The sequence below is a fragment of the Petaurus breviceps genome, unplaced genomic scaffold, assembly GCF_028583685.1.
Source record: "Petaurus breviceps papuanus isolate PSGF00001 unplaced genomic scaffold, PetGlider_PUasm1.0 90977, whole genome shotgun sequence".
In the NCBI taxonomy this organism is placed as follows: domain Eukaryota; kingdom Metazoa; phylum Chordata; class Mammalia; order Diprotodontia; family Petauridae; genus Petaurus; species Petaurus breviceps.
The window spans coordinates 26,307,233-26,327,479 of record NW_027187391.1 but is presented as its reverse complement, the minus strand read 5'-3'; the positions used below and the strand labels follow the sequence as shown (position 1 = coordinate 26,327,479).

Genomic DNA, 20,247 nt, shown 5'->3' with positions numbered 1-20,247 from the left:
TGGCCACACGTGACAGGCTCACCCAGAGCCACCAGCAAACGCCTCCTTTTCCCACCCCACCTCTTGGGGCCTGGCCTAGGGCCCGAGCTTAACCGCCCCAGACGCCGCGAGCTCCTGGGGCTGGCTCTGGAGCGCTGGCCTGGACTATGGGACTGAGGGGCGCGCTCTCCTGGGCATGCTGCCTAGTGAGCAGCTTGTATTTCTGTTCTGCCTTCATTTTCCCAGTCGGGAACTCTGCCCCTGCGGCCCGAATTCAGGACCCTGCGGTGGGTAAGTGCTCTGTCATCCCTCCCTAGTGGCTGGTTATGGAGAACTGCAGGGAATGGAAGCGCAGATGCTGCGATCTCTAGATAAATTAATACATTTTTAAAAAGAGTCTTCTTCATCCCTTTGCCTTCATTTTAGCTGAAGGGGGTGAGGGGAAGCACTTCTGAGATGTCTAAAGCTTGGACGGAGAGAGAAGGCAGGAAGGAAAGACTAAAGGAGGGGTAAGGATGCAAGTATATGGGGAAGGTGGAGGGTGAAAGCATGTTGGGGGAGGGGAGGGAAAGGAAGGGTGCCCCTGTCTGCCAGCCTGTTTACCTTAAGGGCCGAGAGTGAGACTGTGAGGAGGCAGCTGCTGCTTTGGGATCTGTTCTCCCAAATCCAGCTCAAGGGAACCTGTCAGTGAAACAAAACTGCGTCTGGTAAGTGAGCACCAAACACCCGAACAGTCAACTTCAGTCTTTTTTGACTTGCACAACCACCCGTTTTATTACCGTTGGTTGCTTGGAATAGGAGGTGGTCACCAACCTTTCCGGAAAAAGAAAGCTAGAAATCTGTCTTCCTCTTATTCTAAAGTTCCACAGGGAAGGAAGAAAATTTGGTGGAAACGCACAATTCCCTTGTGATCTTACTTTGGGCGGGCCCCAGTGCACTGTCCTGCTTTCTTTCCTTCCTACTCAGGGATTGTTTTGAATGCGCTGCGGTTAGTTATGTTAATTTTACACTAATCTGGACAAAGATCGAGGTGTTTCTCGGAGCTCTTCCAAAAAAATGAAACTCACCCGGAAGGACTTAGCTTTTTTTTTTTTTTTGAAGTAGCTGTCTCTTATGCCATAGTTCGCTTTGAAGCAAACAATTCTATCTGAGCAAGTGTATTCTTCTGTAATAAGTTGGGGCACATACCTGTCCCTGGCTGCCAAGCTCCTGTGACTCAGCCACTCTGTAATTAAAACAAGTCGGTTTCCCAACGTCAGTGAATGTCAGACATAACAAGAAAGTGCCTCTGATGATTTCTCAGATGTTAGCTGCTCCTTTGTTTCCTTGCTACACTGTGCTATAAAGGTGTATTGAGCAACTGTCCCGTGCCAGCCATGGCACTAGATCTTGGGGGAGAGAACAGAGCTCAGATAAGTGGGGTCACTTGCCCTCTGAAGCTTATTTTCTAAACCTTGTTGAAGTGACACTCCTCTTTGGAATTTAAAGATGCAAATTCTTATCATAAAAGAGTTAATCACTTGTTGATTTTAGGGATTTAGTTGAACCATGACTTGTAGTGAACTATGCTCAAGGTCAGTAGGTTCTCTTTTGGGGAAGAGAAAGATAAAGTTTACCTAGGCCCTTGGGAAGTGGAGGGCAAAGGGGAAAGTGCAGCCCCAAGGTATTTGAAAACCTGAAGTGCTAATGCAGTAGTTGATTTCTGTACTATTGTGTATGATTATTACTGAAGGGGAATATTTACAGAAAAAACCATGGTTAACTTTGCTACCCCAGACTCATTTCCTTACTCCCTAGTCCTACTCTCTTAATTTTTTATTTTTTAAAATCTGGAGAAGTGCTGCCAGACTTTATGCAGGTGTGTTTGATTAATTATAATATATATCACGATCATATATTCAACACCTGTATTACACATAATTACTGTTTTAGGTTAGGGGTATATAAAAACCTGACCTCTTGGAATTTACTCTCCTAGGGAGACCAAGAATTGATAGATCAGTAAATTTAGGATATGTGTAAAATACACAGTGATTCAAGCATACTAAAAAGTGGGGAAATCATGAAAGGCCTTTTGAAGGAGGTGGCAGGTCCACTGAGCTTTTGAAGGGAACCAGAGTTCCACTATTTACAGCTGAGGAGGGAGAACATTTTAGGCATAGGGGACAGCCTGTGCAAGGCCATGGGGATGGGAGGTGGAATATCTCGTGTAATGAATGACAAGAAAACTAGTTTGGTGAGCAAGCCACCAGTTTATGAGGGGAAGCAACATGTAACCAAGCCTGGAAAGGGAGTTTAAGGCCAGATTGTGAAAGGTCAAATTAGAGATTATGTTTTATCCGAAAGGTAATGAGGAGCAACTGAATCTTCAGGAGCAGGGGTTACATCTATGCTTGTCTGACGTCAGAAATGTCAAAAAGTGTCAGGGCCAAGATTCCTAACTTCATAGTTAGAATGAGAAGGAAGCTGTGAAGTCTTTCTAGTGGAACTCCATTTTACAGATGAGGAAACTCCGGCCCAGAAACTCTCTTCTTTTACTCCAGTTCCTGATGTACTCCTCACCAAGGTCAAACTTTCTGCTTATTTCTTCATTGACATTCCTTCTGTATGACCTGCAATCATACCAGGTCTCTCTTATTTTTAAAACAAAACCAAACTAAAAACAACTCTCCAGGGAAGGCTAGGTGGTGCAGTGAGTAGAGCACTGGCTCTGGAGTCAAGAGGACCTGAGTTCAAATTTGGTCTCAGACACTTAACACAAAAACAAACTGTGTGACCTTGGGCAAGTCACTTAACTCCAATTGCCCTCCAAAAAAGCAAAAAACAAACAAAAAACCAAAAAAAGCAACTACAACTCTCCAATGATTCTACCCCACCCACTCAAACTATCCTCTTCTCAGCTAATTACAGTCTGGTTTCCAGCCCCATCATTCAACTGAAACTACCTTTTCCAAGTTTACCACCAGCCTCTTAATTGCTAATTCTGAAGGCCTTTCTACAGTCCTTATCTTTCTTGACCTCTTGCATTTGACACTGTTGACTACCTGTGATAGTAATGGCAATTAAAGATTCCCCTGTATTGGCTTGGTTTTCAAATTGATTGTGTTAAAACCCAGAGCTTGTTAATCCCACCTGTGGGATGGACTTGTTGATGTGAAAAGAAAGTCCTGAACTGGGAGGAGCTGGTGACATAGATTTGGAGAGACACAAGAGAGAGGCAGAAGGACTTTTTGGAAGCAGCACCCACGTGGAGGCAGAGAGAGAGACTGAGAAGGATTGCTGGGGCCACTTTGAATCGCCCTGGACTTTTGAGACCTGCCCCCTGAGCTGCCAAAGACTGAGGAGACATGGCTGTTTTGCTGGTACTTTGTCTGTCTGTTTTGATGTTGTTTTGCCAGATTTGTCCACTGGTGAAAGACAGTCCTGTTGTTGAAGAAGTCCTGGAACCTGGCTTTTGGCTAAGAAGCCCTGAGACTGTCCTGCAGACAGAGAGTGAATACTGTCCACTGGTGAAGGACAGTGCTGTTGTTGCAGGGGTCTGGAGACTGTCCTGCAGACAGAGTGAATACCGTCCACTGGTGAAGGACAGTGCTGTTGTTGCAGGGGTCTGGAGACTGTCCTGCAGACAGAGTGAATACCGTCCACTGGTGAAGGACAGTGCTGTTGTTGCAGGGGTCTGGGAACCTTTCTGTTGGTTCAGAAGCCCTGAAGAAGGATTTTCTGGTTGTATGTTTACAGAAATCCTGGGAGAGGGTTTTGCTAATGTGTTCAGGGGTTCTAGGACTGTTCTACAGACAGAGGATGAATTAATGAAGGGACTGGCAACGTATCTTGTGGCCTTGCTAAGCCTTGTCTCCCCAGGAACTGAGATTGCTGAGAACTTGCCTAGTGTCAAGATGAAGAAAAGACCTCCATTTGGGTATTAAGTGCTGAGCTTAAACTTGATGTAACTCTGGGGTAGATTCAATTGTGATCCAGGGGTGGGGAACTTTTGACCTTTTTGTGTTCTATGGTTGAGCAAATGAATGCATTTTACTTATGTTTGGAAACTAATCTCCATTTGAGAAGAGGGGCTTTGTGGTGGACTAAATGAAGGTATAGCCTAGGGGTGGAGAAGTATTTAGACCAGGAACTTTGTAATTGATTGAATGATTGGAAGGTCCTGGGGTGGGGTAGTCCTTGGAGATTATTTTATCACACTTAGTAAATGCTGTATTTTGAATGATGTCATGTTTTGATCTTCTCTGTTCTTGGTTGGTCACTGAATAAAATGGAGAGCACCTATGCTGGTATTTTGAACCTGGGAAGTTGCCTTTCCTTGACCTTATATTACACTACCCTCTTCCTCTGAATACTTTCACCTGTCTGAATGTCAGTATCACTGTTTTCTCTTAATTTTTCTCTTATTTGTCTAGCCAGTTTTCAGACTCCTTTGCTGTATGATCATCCACGTATTTAACTCCTGTTGTGGGTGTATCCCAAGGCTCCATCCTAATCCCTCTTCTTTTTCTCCCTGTTCTTTCTCTTAGCAACTTTAAGTCTCTGCATTTAGTTATTATCTCTAAACAGATGACTTAGGTCTCTCTCTCTCTTTCCCTCTCCTCTCTCTCTTTCTCTCTCTCTCAACAGTGGCTATAGGGGTGGCTAGGTGGCACAGTGAATAGAGCACTGACCCTGTAGTCGGTAGGACCTGAGTTCATATTTGACCTCAAACACTTAACACTAGCCGTGTGACCTTGGGCAAGTCACTTAACCCCAACTGCCCTGCCCTCCCCCCTCCAAAAAGAAAAAAAAATTACAGTGAAAAAGCATTCTTTATTCTGTTGGAGGGAGGGAAATGAGACACATGGGCCCAGGGTCTGCTCTAGCACTGAGCAGACCAACAGAAGTAAGGCTGAGCCTTGATAGATGTAGTTGTGGCTAGACAAAGAAACAAGCAGTCAGCTGTAGCTATGGCAATGAAGGGATAACAGAAACAAAGACAAGTTTGATTCATAGCAGGGCTTCCTGACCAGAATGTGGCTACTGCAGGTACTTGTCTAAGCTCAAGGACTGCCTGGAGCTGGTGTGAAACAATTCTGTGATTTTGCTCCAGCAGAGTTCATTCAGAGGGTGAGCGCAAAGGACTGTTGTTATGCCAAGTTCAGGGCACGGCTTGTTTTCTGGACCTTAGTTCTAGAGGACAGTGTCTCCTTATAGTAAAAAGAGAGGAAGGCAAAGAGGGAGGTGGTCTTGACCAGGGGATCCTGACAATCTCTCTCCTGATTTCTCTTTAACTCCACAACGTCTGTCTGTCCCCTTTTCTTTTCACTTACCCAGACACCACCCTAGTTCAGGCCCTCCACATGTTTCCTTGGACAATTTAGTTGGTTTCTCTTTCCTACAAACTGTCCTCTATACATAAAGCTGCCAAACAGATATTGTACAAATTCAGGTCTGACTATAGCACTCCCATGATGTAGAAGCTTCAGTGGTTCTCTGTTTCCTCTAGAATAAAACATGATATTTCTTTTAAGAAGGTCAAGATAACAGTAAGAATTCATAACGCTTCAAGGTTTATACTTTGTATTTATTATTTCATGCAAAGCGCTAGAATTGTCACCACAAATGAAATTAATTATATTCTAATAGGCAGGTAATGACTGTTTATTGGTGTGGGAATAATTTCAAAATCATTGACTTATTGGAGAAAATATAAAAATCATCAAATTAGAAGGTTAAGAAGGAGAAAATAAGACAATGTGAAGTTGAGGCAAATTCATTTTTACCTATTTAAACTTTACCTTGGGCTAATTTTGGGCAAATCACCTAACCTGCTTCTCTATAGTTTTCTCATCTGCGAAATATTAATATTAGTGTCTATCCTCTTCCTCTTACAGGGTTGAAACCTCGTTGCATTTCAATTATTGTTTGATTTGCCAAAGTTAAATCTACATAGTCTTCTAGGAGTAGAATGTCATAGCCATATAATTGGGAGAGGTCTTAAAGACCATCTAGTTTAACATGCTCATTTTACAGAAAAGGAAAATAAAACCCAGAGAGCTGCCAGGGTCAGAGTCAATAAGTAAAGTGAATTTAAACCTATGTTAAAAATTCTTTCAGAAACATGAGCAACAAGGTTGCTAACTTCAGGTTTTAATAAACTATGTAGTCATATGTAATTGAAGGTAGTGTATTCAGTAATACTTAGAGTAATGACTGAAAATTCACCTTAGTTGGTGATTTTCTCCTCAACCTAATATCCCAACGATAGGCTGTCTTCAAGGTAACACTGGGCTTTCTTCAAATGCCAATGTGTGTGTTGGGTTAACATATCATATAGGTTTGGAGTAGAGCACAGTATTCTAGATCAACATTTTCAAAGTTGTAGGTAGGGGGATCATTAATTGATCAGTAAACGTTTCTGGAAACCATTGGTTACCAAAGTCTTTGGCATTGTGAAATGGTTCAATGTCAAAAACTAATAGCTTTTTATAAAGTGGAAATGACATTAAAGAAGCAGGCATCAACATCTGCTTTGCCACTGCACCCTAAGGGCCATGGGAAATTTCCATCTGACTTGAAGTTGAAACCTTCCATATGAATTGTCTCCCCCTTTAGAGTGGGAGCTCTTTGGGAGCAGGGACTGTTTTACTTTTATAATTGTATCCCTAGGGCTCAGAACAGTGGTTTGCACACAGTAAACTCTAAATAAATACTTTTCTTCATTTATTCATTCTTATTAGAGATACCTATTCTATGCCATTTTCTTTGTAATGCTGTGAAAGGACACTGTACTAGATGCCAAGAGATCTAGCTTCTAACTCCAATATTGCCATGAATTAGCCCTGTTATGTGACTAACTTCATTAGTCTTTTCTCATCTGTGAAATTAGAAGGTTGACCTAGTGTGATCACTAATATTTCTTTCAACTCTAAAATTCTATGGTTCTAAGGGTATAATAACAGTTAGCATTTATAGAGTGTTTTAGAGTTAGTAAAGCACTTTACAAATATTGTCTCATTTGATCTTCACAATATCTCAGGCAGGTAGGTGCTATGATTAACCTCCTTTTTGCAGATAGGGTGACTGATAGTGTGAGAAGTTAAGTGACTTGCCCAGAGTCACACAGCTAATAAATATCTAGGACTGTATTTAAACTCTGGTCTTCTTGATTCCAGAACAGGATCTCTATTCACTGTGCCAGCTACTTAACTGGGAATATTCCTGTGATAGTGATAGACATAAACCAAGAAATCAGGTCAAATCAAGAATTATTTATATGTCTGCTACATGCCAAACTCTATGCTAAAATGGGGAAATGACAGTGTTTGGAGTAACAGTAATAACATGATATTTTGGCAAGTGTTTGACTATAAGGTCTCTGTAGGTATACACATATTATATATTAATACACTTGAAACTATTGTGTTTCCTACAATTCCTACAACCAATGTCCTGAATGGAGTCCCTTGCCACATCCCTAAATGTAATTACTTTGATCCTTAGGATAATTCCTAGGCAGTGGTAGTATTAGATGTTGGCTAATGTGAGCATTCTACACCAGTTCTCAGCTGCTCCATTGAAGCAGCATTGGACTATCCTTTCCTATAACTATTTCCCTTGCTAAGTAAAGTAGAAGGAAAGCCTAGATAATGGGAAGCCACTAGGTAGCTTTCAGAAATCCTAAATGGAAATTCCTATATTTAGGTTGAAAGCTTCTGCTTTAAAAATTGTATTCACTCTTTATTAATCTTAAGTGCAGTTTCAGATGAGAAAGTATTCAGTTCAGGCTCTACCATTAACTCAGTATATAACACTGGACAAATCATATTACTTTTCCACATGAGTTTTTCTGTCTGGAAAAATGCAAATAGTCATACCTGGAGAATAATTCTAAAGTCATAAATCCTTCAAGGAAACATGCTATTAAGTTACAAAGTTGTTTTACTATCCTCCCACAAGGGTGTCTCCATATATTTCATTATGCAAATTAGCTCTTACGAGTTCACACTGTCTCTGAGCCTATCAACTGTTCGTCAAGTTTATGAGTCCAATGAGTCAAGTCATTTCTTCCAACTGTCCTCTATTTCCTCATCTCCTCACATGGAAAAATTGCATTTAACTGTAGGGTACAGGAGCACATCATTGACTCAAAATTTCCCCTGCCATTATGTGGAGAACTGGTTCCAGTTTCTTGTAAAATTGAGCTTAGAGGCAGAATTCTCAACAATATTTCCTTCTAATCCATAGGACAGTTTTGGCATGTGACTGACTTACATCTAGATCCTACATACCATATCACTGAGGACCGTACAAAAGTATGCTCATCATCCAAGGGGGAAAATGCTTCCAACCCTGGTCCTTTTGGAGATTTTCTATGTGATTCTCCATACCAGCTCATTTTATCAGCATTTAAATTCATTAAGAGCTCTGGACAACAAGCATCTTTCATGATATGGACTGGGTAAGTGATCAAGCCAATAGCAGTTAGAATTCATATAGTGTCTACCTTATGAAAAACTTCAGTAGAATAGCAAATGACTTATGAAGATGTTATATAGACTATGTTTTCTCAAGTGATTTACATTTATTTGGTTCTATAACACAATTAAATTAAGATTTTCTTTTAGAAATGATAACAGATATTGAAGAAGCTACTCATATATGAGGAGTTAATTTACTATAGACTTTCATATAATTAAAATGATTCATTGTAAAATGCTAAAGATTTCACAAATGGAATGCTTTTGAAAAATGTGTCTTACAGAAAGTATTGAATATACTTTATCATTGTGTTGATAGTTCTTATAAGAAATCATAGAATATATGTTTTAGCAGTATTTAAAAATTTTCTTTTATGGTCTTTCTATATCACTCTTATCATGAATGTATTGCCTATGTGTCTAGTACCAAAAAAAAAAATAAATCAGAAATCAGAAGTTTGCATGTTCTTAGGATCCCAGAGTTGGAAAGGACCTCAGAGGTTACTTAGACCAACTTGGACCTGAATAGGATTGCCTTCTACAACATACCCCCCAAAGCATTCATCCATTATTTGCTCAAAAATCTCCAGAAAAGGGTTTCATTGGCTACTAAGGTGGTTCATTTCACTTTTGAATAGCTCTAGTTTTTAGGAACTTTTTTTAAAAACAGGTTTATATCTTCTTATTTGCCACTTCTACCTTTTGATTGCTTAGTTATGCCCTTTGAGATTAATCAAAACAAAGCCAATCCCTCTTTTATATGAAAGTCTTTCAAGTATATGAAAAAAGCTATTATTCTTCCCCTAGGTCTTTTCTCTTTCTTCTTCAACTGATCCTTGTAAGTCCATGACTGCATCTTTTACTCCATGCCTCTCCCATATATACACATTTGTTTTTCACATTTAAACATTTCCCTTTGGTTTGTTTCCTAGGTCCCTCTGGATTCACTTTATTAGTTGATCCTCTGAAAGAATAATTAACAACAACTAGTCACTTTCTGTATTGCTTTTAAGATGAGCAAAGTACATTCACATACATTATTTTATTTAATCCTTACAAAAACCCTATGAAATAGATGCTTGTCAGTATTATTCCCATTTTATAGAAGAGGAAACAATGTGGAGGAGAAAGAAGGGCTAAAATAACTCTTGAGTGTGCTAGTGAAGTAGTGAAAAATATGGGTGATACCAGTACAATTTGGAATATTATTTGGAGCAACTTTACATGTCATCATTTGTAAACATTGTATATCTAAGGTGATCAGCAAAACTTCTTATAAAGCAGCATTTTCCCTTAATTGCCATAGGTTTTTATTAATTAATGAACACTATCTTCTCTTCAGGGATAGCCCTCCTCATGTTCCAGTAAAGGAACTCTCCACGGATGTAGTAATAAATGTCATTGGCAATATGACAACCACCATCCAAAGCCTCTTTCCCAATTTCCAGGTTTTCCCTGCTTTGGGCAATCATGACTACTGGCCTCAGGTAACTTTATCTTCCAGAAACCTTAAAATAATTGTGATTTGGGGGGGATAAAGGTAGAGATGTTAAGATCTATTATTGGCTATTTGATGGGAAAGGGAGTAGCGATGGGATAAACAAAAATAAATGTACTATTGTTTTTGTATAAAATGTAGAGTAGATTTCTCGATTCTTCAGCGATTGATGATCCATTTTGGGCATTACCACAGCCTCTTTTGTTACTTTCACTCTCATTATCTAATTCTCCTCTTTTGAGTAATTTTACTTTTTATTACTTCTATGGGGGGAAAGGGAGAGGAAAAGAAGGTGATAAATCTAAACTTTTTAGAGTTTTCACCTTGTCATTAAGGTTGGCAGTGAATTTGAACTCGTGGCCAAAGTTAGGTTTGGGAATTATCCAAGGATTCCAGTTACTCTATTGAATATAGCTCCCTATTGCTACAGATTAAAATAAGTATGTCTGAATAGACTGCAGCAATATATGTTTAGAATTATTCCTAAATTCTAGAATGAAATTTTAAATTTCAGATGACCTGTAGATACTAAGATTTAGTGCTATGAAGAATGTTGAGGGAACTGTGGGTCAGCAAAAGTCGATGATTATTTAAGATAAAGCAATAGACAATGTCCAAAGATGCATGTTATATCTAATATAATTTTTGTTTGTGATTAAATGTGATGTGGGCATTAATCAGTGTCAAAGGCCACATTTTGGCCAATTTCTTTGAAAATGTGTACTTATTTATACAAGACATCTTTGTCTCTTCTCATTAGATTCAATACCACCAGCTTCTCATTAATAATATTAACTTCTAGATTAAATTTTGTTCAAAATAGTGCATATTTCATGCTACCTAATAGTTAAGTCAACAAGCACTTATTAAGTACCAGAGAATACAATGAAAGGCAAAAGTGGTCCCTGCCCTTAAGAAGCTCACAGTCTAGTGGGAGAAATAATGTGCAAAATGACTGTACGAGTAAGATATAGACATAATCATTTGGAAAGCATCTCAGAGGGAAGGCTCTAAGATTATGGAGATCTAAGAAAGGTTTCTTGTAGAAGGTGGGACTTCAATTAAGACTTGAAGGAAGCAAGGAGGAAGATGTGAGGAGACAGATTTTCCTGGCATGGGACACAGTTAGTGAATGAATATGCAGGTAGAGATGTTCTGAAGCATCTGGAGCCCATATGAGTCTAAGACTCAAAAGAGAAGTGATGCTAGAGATAAAAATTTGGTAGTAATAAGCATAGAGGTGGGAGCTAAAGCTATAGGAAAAAACGAATTTACCAAGAGAATCAAAGAGGATCCACAAACAAAACCTTAAGAAGCACACAAGCATAAAGACTCAGGATTGTATAAGGAGCCATGGAAACAGACTGAGACATAACACTTAAGTAGGAAGAGAAGCAACATTATATTGTGTCTCTGAAACTCAATGAGGGGAGAGGATTTTGAAGAATAGGGTTGCCTACCAATGTTCAATAAAGCTTGGATATACTGAATATAACCATCCTAAACCATATAAGCTTCATTTACTTTACCATATAAGGCCCCATGTATTCTCTCAGCTCATGAATCTTTTTGGTAAAAGAGTTTTAATTCTCCAGTTTGAGAAATCAGTAATACTATATTAAAAAAATATTGTTATCTTTTGTTTTTACATTGCCTTAATTAGCAAACATAGTCAGGTTTTCCATCTCTGTAAACTAGCCCTCATAACAATGAATCAAAAAAAAAAAAGGAAAACCCAGTTCAAAATTGATCAATATATCAACCATTTCTGTCAGTGTATGCAACATGTGATATTTGTGGGTGTGTTGTTGTATTTCTTTCAATTCGCATTGTTGTAGTCGTGTGTTTATTGTTTTTTTTGCTTCTTACCTTCTGCATCAGTTCTTAGAAATCTTCGTATGCTTTTCTGGATTGATGATATTAATTAATTTTTAATTTTTTTTTCTTTTTGCTTTTTGGAGGGGGGAAGGCAGGGCAATTGGGGCTAAGTGACTTGCCCAAGGTCACATAGTTAGTAAGTGTTAAGTGTCTGAGGTCGGATTTGAAGTTAGGTCCTCCTGACTCTAGGGCCAGTGCTCTATTCACTGTGTCACCTAACTGCCCCTAATATTAATTTATTTTTTAAAAAAACATTTCATTTTTGTTTATCTTATGTTTTCATGTTACCTTTGTTTCTGAATATACCTCTCCCCCCATATAACAGAAAATAGTAAAGACAAGAAAAACAATAAAAATAACCAACATATCACTTTAAAAAAATGTTTTTCTTTTTTTTTTGCTTTTTGGAGGGCAGTTGGGGTTAAATGACTTGCCCAAGGTCACACGGCTAGTTTTTTTGTGTGTGTTAAGTGTCTGAGGCCAGATTTGAACTCAGGTCCTCCTGATGCCAGGGCCGGTGCTCTGTTCACTGCACCACCTAGCCGCCCCAATATCACTTTTTTTTATGATGATATGTGCAATGTTCCATCTTCATAGAGTCCTCCCTCATTTGGTAATATTATTAAAATGATTTTTGTCCTCCCATCATTAACAGAAATACAAATTGTGTCATGACAAGCACAGAAACAACTTCTTCCATAGTTATCTGTAAATAATTATAGTAGATATTATGCAATGATGACTAAGATGCTATTGAATTAGAATTATAAAGTCTAATGAAGATATATAAATATTTATCATAGATACATAAACACACATGTGCATATTCATATCTCCACCCATTACAATAGAAGAGGTAGGTATTTGCTTGGCAACCTTTGAGATTCCTTTTTGCTCCCACCCTAAGAAGGAGCCTGGGTCAGGGTCCCTAATTAATCTTTAGGCTTTTCCCACACCCCTGTACTAGTAAAGCTGGATGAGCTTAGTGCCTTTCCTTTTTTCTTGCCTGTGGATGTTACACACCCAGAAGGCAGTGTGGTGGACTGGATAGAATGTGGTAGAGGAGATCTTTATTCTGGTTGTAGCCTTAGTCTTTACTCCTTTATCTGCAAAATGAGAGAGTTGATTATATGAAATCTAAATTCCCATTCATCTCTAAAAAATTTCATGATTTGATAATTCCAAATGCTATAATATTTTTTGACCTAGTATCTTGTAATCTTCACTTAATTGTAGTAAATAAGACCTGACCAAGGATGATTTGGGGTTCTTAGGCTGTGGATTGTTACTGAAATCCTGTTTGACATGTCATTGTATAACATTTTATCAAGTGACTCTGACCTAAGATACAGAACAAAACAAAATTAAGTAATTAGTTCCAGTTAGAACAAGCTGTTTCCTTATTACTTAACCTGAATGTATACAAGTTGCCATCTTATATTTGGCAATCAGGAAAAATCATCTTGAACTAATGTCATGGGTCACATTGAGCAATGACTAGGATGTTGTATTTGTTTTGGCATGTGGATCTATATCTTGGAGGAGTTTCCATCATTAATATATGGGTGGGCAGTCATGGGGAAAATTTTTTATTTTTAAGCCTAATGTCACAAAATGTTAACATATTACAATGATTTTCTGATTCTAAAAGTGTCTGTACGGTTTTAATTTACATTTCCATTCTTTAAAATTGGGGTTTTATGTTTTTAAAGTATTAATGCTATTGTAACAACATCTGTATTATTGAACTTTCATTTGTCAAGAATTCTTTGGGAAGCTCAAGCCATCTTGAAAAATAAAATGAAAACAGATGTAAAGAGTCTTTAGATGAAGAGACCGTGTTGGAATGGAAAAGAATAATAATAATAGTTAATAATAATAATAATCACTAACATGTAAGTAGTGTTTACTATTTGTCAACCACGGTGCTTAGCACTTTACAGTTATTTCATTTGGTCCTCACAGTAACCCTGAGAAGTCGATTCTGTTATCTCCATTTTACAGATGAATACACAAGAGTCTGTGATTTCTTCAGCATAGGGAACTCCAACTATGGGAATTTCCTCTCCCAACAAAGATGCTTCACAATGTGTCCACAACTTTGTAGATAAGTCCTAGAAATATTTATTCTAGAATGTTCGTCTGTGGCCATGTGATGGTGGAAGGATCACTGATGGTCCGAAGACCCACCTCAGTTCAGACCTTTTGTCTGATGCTTGCTACCTGTGTGATCTTGGGCAGGTCATTTAGTTTCCCTGAGTCTTGGTTTCCTCATCTGCAAAATGAGAGGCTTAGACTATGTTGTTTCTGAGTTCCCTTCTAGTTCTAGATTTTTTGATCTTGGGGCACATGGAAGATATGTGACTTACTCTGCATCACACAGTTCATATGTGCCAAGAAGTGATATTTGGACCCAGATCTTTCTGACTTCAAATCTGACTCTATTCACACTGCCTCAGATAAAGAGCATGTAGAGTAAATTGTGAAAGGGGATATGTTGTGGGTAAATCATAGAAACTAGGGAATCAAATCAGCATCTCTAATTATATTACATTTTCAGAAAATTTGGTGTTCTTATGATCATAGGGATATGATTTTGATTATTTATTTTTAAGATAGTTCTGCCATCATTCTTTTTCATCCATATACCTTACTTGAAATTTAATTTGTGCTTTATGTTGTTATATTTGAACAGGACCAACTGCCTATATCCACTAGCAAAGTATATGAAGCTGTAGCGAACTTCTGGAAACCATGGTTAACGGAGGAAGCCATCCATACATTGAGGATAGGTAAATTTGAAGAGCTATAGATGCTTTTTTTGCTATGCTTTGAAAGCATGTGGTTTAGATTTGGTCCTTAATTAATTGTGTTTGATTGGGCATGCCATACCAGTCCCAGAGAGCTCTAGCTCCCTGTTTTACTGAAAGTCTGTGAATTGTTAACCTTGCTTTAGTACAGTTGCTATGAACCAGTTTATCTTGTAGGTAGTTCTATCCCCTGCCTTCTTCCCTCCTTTCCTGAATTTATGACTGTCTGGAGAAAAATTAGCATGTGACACAAGAAACAAAAGTTGACATTTGGATTTGAATATGAATAAAAAATAGCTCTGAAATCAGTGCAGTAGCCAAGTCAATTAAAAAGTGTGAACATGTGCAAGCACCAGCCTTAACCAATTAGCCACTACTTTGCAAGACTAACCACCATGTAAAATTTAAAATGACTGAGCTTTTCCAATATAGAACGGAATGGTGAGAAGGTACATTTTTGAACGTGGGCATACAGGAAGTATATTACTATACCTGTAAGGAAGTGTATAAACACATAGATGGTATACCATAATGCCCAATCTGATAGATGCCCTAAAAAGTAAGTTATTAGGTAGAAACCTTCCTTTAATTTGGTTGGTTAGGGTCTATTTAAATGGCATGGGGACTAAACACTGAAAAAGCCTAGATGAACTCTTTAAGCTAACAACAACCCCTGGAAAGAGAACTTGCAGAAATTTCAAATCCATGCAAACTGATGACTAAATAATGTCCTTAAGGAAATGTTAAATTGAGGACTACTAGAAGTGGTCTGGTCAGTCAAGAAACTTACATTTCAAAGTACTTTGTGTCAGGCACTGTGCCAAATTAAAGGGATAAATGAGGGAAAAAACAAGGTCCCTTTTCAGTAGGAGTTCACATTCTAATAGGGGGGACTAGGCAACTAGCTATGTACATATAAGATATATAAAATGTAAATGGAAGGGTAGTATTAGAGGGAAGAAACTGCAGATGGAGAGCCAAGAAAAGCCTCCTGCAGAAGGTAGGATGTCAAGACTTGGGTCTTAAAAGAAGTCAGGGAAGCTAGGAATCTGAGACAAGGAGGGAAAACCTTTTAAACATGACTGAGGGACCATCAGGACTTCTCTGTGGAGTTGAGAGATGGAATGTTCTATTTGAAGAGTAGCAAGGCACTACAGGGCAGCTAGGTGGCATAGTGGATTGAGTTTTGGGCCTAGAGCCATGAAAACTCATTGTCATGAGTTCAAATATGACCTTAGATATTAGCTGTATAATGTTGGGCAAGATGCTTACCCCTTGTTTGCCTTAGTTTTCTCATCTGTAAGGAAGGAGAAGCAAATGACAAACCACTCCACTATCTTTGAGAAGAAAACCCCACATGGAGTCACAAAGAGTTGGACTCAGCTGAAAAGACTCAGCAACAACAAAAGAAGCCACTGAAGTATATTGGATCATAGAGTGTATGGAGGGGAGTAAAGTGCAAAAGCAAAACTAGAAAGATAGAAAGAGGTCGACTTGTGAAGGGTTTTCAGTGTCAAATATGAATTGATGTTTGGTCCTTGGAGGTTATGGGGAGCCACTGGATTTTATTGAGTAGAGGGGTGACATTTAAGAAAATCACTTTGGCAGCTGAGTGGATGTTGCATTGGAGTAGGGAGAGATGTGATGAAGGGGAACCAATTAGAAGACTATTGAAATAGTCTAGGGAAGAGAGGCTGTTGTATGAGGAGAGAAAAGGGAGATAGAAGTGATGACTGCAGCTTTGACAACATATTGTGAGGGGAGTGTGAATGAAGAGGCAGCTTGGTATAGTGCATATGTCAGGACTTAAGTGAGGCACAACTGAATTTTAACTTTTCTTCTAACACCTACTTGTTGAGTGATCCTTGATAAGTCACTTATTCTTTCTAAGCCAGAATTTCTTTTTTTTTTGTCTTTTTTTGGAGGGGGTAATACAGGGCAATTGGGGTTAAGTGACTTGCCCAAGGTCACACATCTAATGTTAAGTGTCTGAGGCCAGATTTGACCTCAGATCCTCCTGACTCCTAGGCTGGTGCTCTATTCGCTGCGTCTCCTCGCTGCCCCCTACAACCAGAATTTCTTGATTTCTAAAATGATGATTAAGAACACCTATATCACAAAATTGTTGTGAAGATAAAATGAGAAATTTTATGCATGGATATATGTACACAGATATATGTATGTGTATATATGCACACATGCACACATACATACTATGTGCTTATGCATAGATGTATATGTGTGTGTATGTATGTATGTGTGTGTATGTACATATGTACAGTTCTCTGCATTTTAGGCTCAAGTCTCCCAAAAACAGCTCCCAAAGATAGCCCAGAAATACAACTAGACCAATGTTGCTTGGTTATTCTTTACATTTATAGGTTCATAAGATTTAGATCAGAAAGTTAACTTAGAGGAAACTGTGGTCCAGAAAAATGAATGGACTTGCCCAGGATCTCACACAGTCAGAAAACAACAAAGGACGTGAGCCCGGGTCCTCTGACTCCAGAGCCAGGATTCTTTGCCCTTCACCATACTACTTCTCTAGTTCATTGTGACTCCTCTCACCCTCCCATTCCCCACTACCTTGTCATCATCTGTTCACTATTAGGCTGGGTTTAAAAAAAACAAAAGCTACAATGGCCAAGTTTGGGTCCTTTTTATCCTGCCGTTAAACAAAGTAACTAACTATTTTCAGATAAATGTTATGTAGCCAACTTTTGAGTTACATGGTATGTTGTAATGGGGTCAGTGGGCAGCTAGGTGATGCAGTGGATAGAACACTGGGCCTGAAGTTAGGAAGACCTGAATTCAAATCCAGCCTCAGACTTAGTAGTTGTGTGACCCTGGACAAGTCACTTAGCCCCATTTGCCTCAGTTTCCTCATCTGTAACATGAGCTGGAGAAGGAAATGGCAAACCACTCCACACCTTTGCTGAGAGAACTCCAAATTAGGTCATGAGGAGTTGGACACAACTGAAAAATGACTGAACAAATAGGACCAGAATTTCTCTGACCCATCTTTTCTCCCACCCACAACATTATGGGAGGCCCTACCTGAAAGAAAACAAAGCTGCCCCCAGGATCTGATTGGCCTTAGTTTCCCTGACTCAGTGTCCTGGTTATCTAGAAATATGTACATTTCCAGCCACATGTAATCTGCCCCTCTCAGACGTGATGAGTGCCTAAAACCATAAGAATCACTATACCCTGACTACCTACTACCACATGCATTTACAGATGGAGATGAGAGGGTGTTGTGTACAGATAACCTAGTGTTACAGTATTCTTGTTGCACATTCTTGCTGGTTTAGGGCAGAGCAAGCTTCCTGTTAAATGTTCAGTGACTTCCAAGTGCCTCATTTTATCCCAACATTGGACCTGAACCTTAGAGCCTTAGAGCCATGCCTCCAACATTGATAACAATGGTTTGTTGTTGCTGTTGTTGTTCAGTCATTCAGTCACATTTGACTGTTCATGACCCCATGAACCATGGCACATCAGGCTCTTCTGTCCTTCACTATCCCTCAAAGTCTAAGTTCATGTTCATTGTTTCTATTTATCTCATCCTCTGCTGTCCCTTTTGCCTTCAATCTTTCCTAATATCAGAGTCTTTTCTAGTGAGTCCTGACTTCTCATTATGTGGCCAAAGTAATTAAGCTTCACCTTCAATATTTGACCTTCCAATGAATAGCCTGAATTAATTTCTTTAACTATTGACTGATTTGATCCCCTTGATTTTCAAGGGACTTTCAAATGTCTTCTCCAGCACCACAGTTTCAAAATGTTAATTCTGTGATGCTCAGCATTCCATTAGTCCAACTCTGATATCTATACATTGCTACTGGATAAAACCATAGCTTTGCCTATATAGACCTTTATTTGCAAGGTAATATTTCTGCTTTTTAGTGTTTTGTCCAAATTTACCATAGCTTTCCTTCCAAGGAGCAAGTATCTTTTAATTTCAAGGTTACAGTCACCCTCTGCAGTGATCTTTGAGTACAGAAACATAAAATCTGACATTGCTTCCATTTCTTTGCTCTCTTTTTGCCAGGAAGTGATGGGACCAGTTGTCCAGTCTTAGTTTTTTGAATATTAAGCTTCAGGCCAGCTTTTAGACTCTCCTCTTTTACCCTCATCAAGAGGCTTCTTAATTCCTCTTCATTTTCTGCCATCAGAGTGGTACTGTCTGCATATCTGAGATTGTTGATATTTCCCCCAGCAACCTTAATTACAGCATTTCATTCATCCAGTCTGGCATTTTGCATGATGTGTCTCCATATAAGTTAAATAAATAAGGTGATAATCTACAGTCTTACTATACTCCTTTTCCAATCTTAAACCAATCAATTGTTCCATCTTCAGTTCTAACTCTTACTTCTTGGCCTGCATACAGGTTCCTCAGGAGACAAGTAAGATGATCTGGTACTCCCATCTGTTTGAGGACTTGCCACATTTTGTTGTGACCCATACAGTAAAAGGCTTTAGTGTAGTCAATGAAGCAGAAGTAGATATTTTTTCTGGAACTCCCTTACTTTCTCCCTAATCCAGCAGATGTTGGCAATTTGGTATGTAATTCCTCTTCAAAAGCCAGCTTGTTCTTTTGATAATGCTTGGTTTGTATATTGCTAAAGCTTAGCTTGTAGAATCTTTTTTTTTTTTTATTTTTGGAGGGGGGAAGGCCGGGCAATTGGGGTTAAGTGACTTGCCCAAGGTCACACGTCTAGTAAGTGTTAACTGTCTGAGGCTGGATTTGAATTCAGGTCCTCCTGACTCCAGGGCCGATGTTTTGTTCACTGTGCAACCTAGCTTCCCCTATGTTGCAAAATTCTTAAGCATAGTCTTGCTTGTGTGTGAAATGAGCACAATTGTTTGGTAATTTAAACATTCCTGGGCATTTTCCTTCTTTCAGATTGGAATGTAAACTTATCTTTTCTAATCTAGTGGTCACTGTTGTGTTTTTCAAATTTTCTGGCATATTGAGTTAATCACTTTAACAGCATCATCTTTTAGGATTTTAAATAGCTCACCTATTTTGCCTCCACTAGCCTTATTGTTTGCAGTGATTTTTCAGGTCCACTTGACTTCATTCTTCAGGATGTCTGGCTCTAGAACAGTAACCATACCATTCTGATTATCGATGATATTAAACTCTTTCCTGTGTAGTTCTTTTGTGTTGTATTGCCACCTCTTTTTAATCTCTCTTGCTTCTGTTAAATCTCTGTCATTTTTGCCTTTTATCATGTTCATTTTTTGGTCAAATTTAAACTCACAAAAATGAGCCTTCTTGACTCCAGGACTGGCACTTTATCTGCTGTATCACTTAGCTGCCCCTAACCAGGATAGAGTCACATTTCTGTATCATTTGCTTAGACATAGGTGGTTCTGTCTAATGGTAGGATGGTAGGGTATAAATCAGTTGTGCTCAATGTCTTCCATCCCACACTCCTCAGTGAAAGTGGTTATAGTCCCATGAGGTCATGGGAGTCAGCTTTTCAAAAATAAGTTTCAGTAGAATGTTCATACTTATTCTTCTTCACTTCAATTCCCCTACAGCAAAAAAGAAATCCTGTGGTCACACTGATTGTAACCATTGGTGTTGTGGAGAGAGCACTGA

At 38.8% G+C, this 20,247-nt stretch overlaps 1 protein-coding gene across 2 annotated transcripts in view; it reads left to right on the top strand.

Annotated features, from left to right (window-relative positions):
• SMPDL3A (sphingomyelin phosphodiesterase acid like 3A) overlaps positions 1–20,247 on the top strand; it is a 29,913-nt gene continuing 9,666 nt past the window's right edge. The window contains exons 1-5 of one of the 2 annotated variants that reach the window (XM_069076928.1): positions 145–270; positions 406–488; positions 8,212–8,425; positions 9,787–9,931; positions 14,516–14,612. In XM_069076928.1, coding sequence (XP_068933029.1) covers positions 8,412–8,425; positions 9,787–9,931; positions 14,516–14,612 — 256 coding nt within the window. In that variant the 5' untranslated portion in view covers positions 145–270; positions 406–488; positions 8,212–8,411. Of the gene's footprint in view, positions 271–405; positions 489–8,211; positions 8,426–9,786; positions 9,932–14,515; positions 14,613–20,247 lie in introns of both variants that reach the window. The other variant, XM_069076927.1, reaches the window with a different exon arrangement.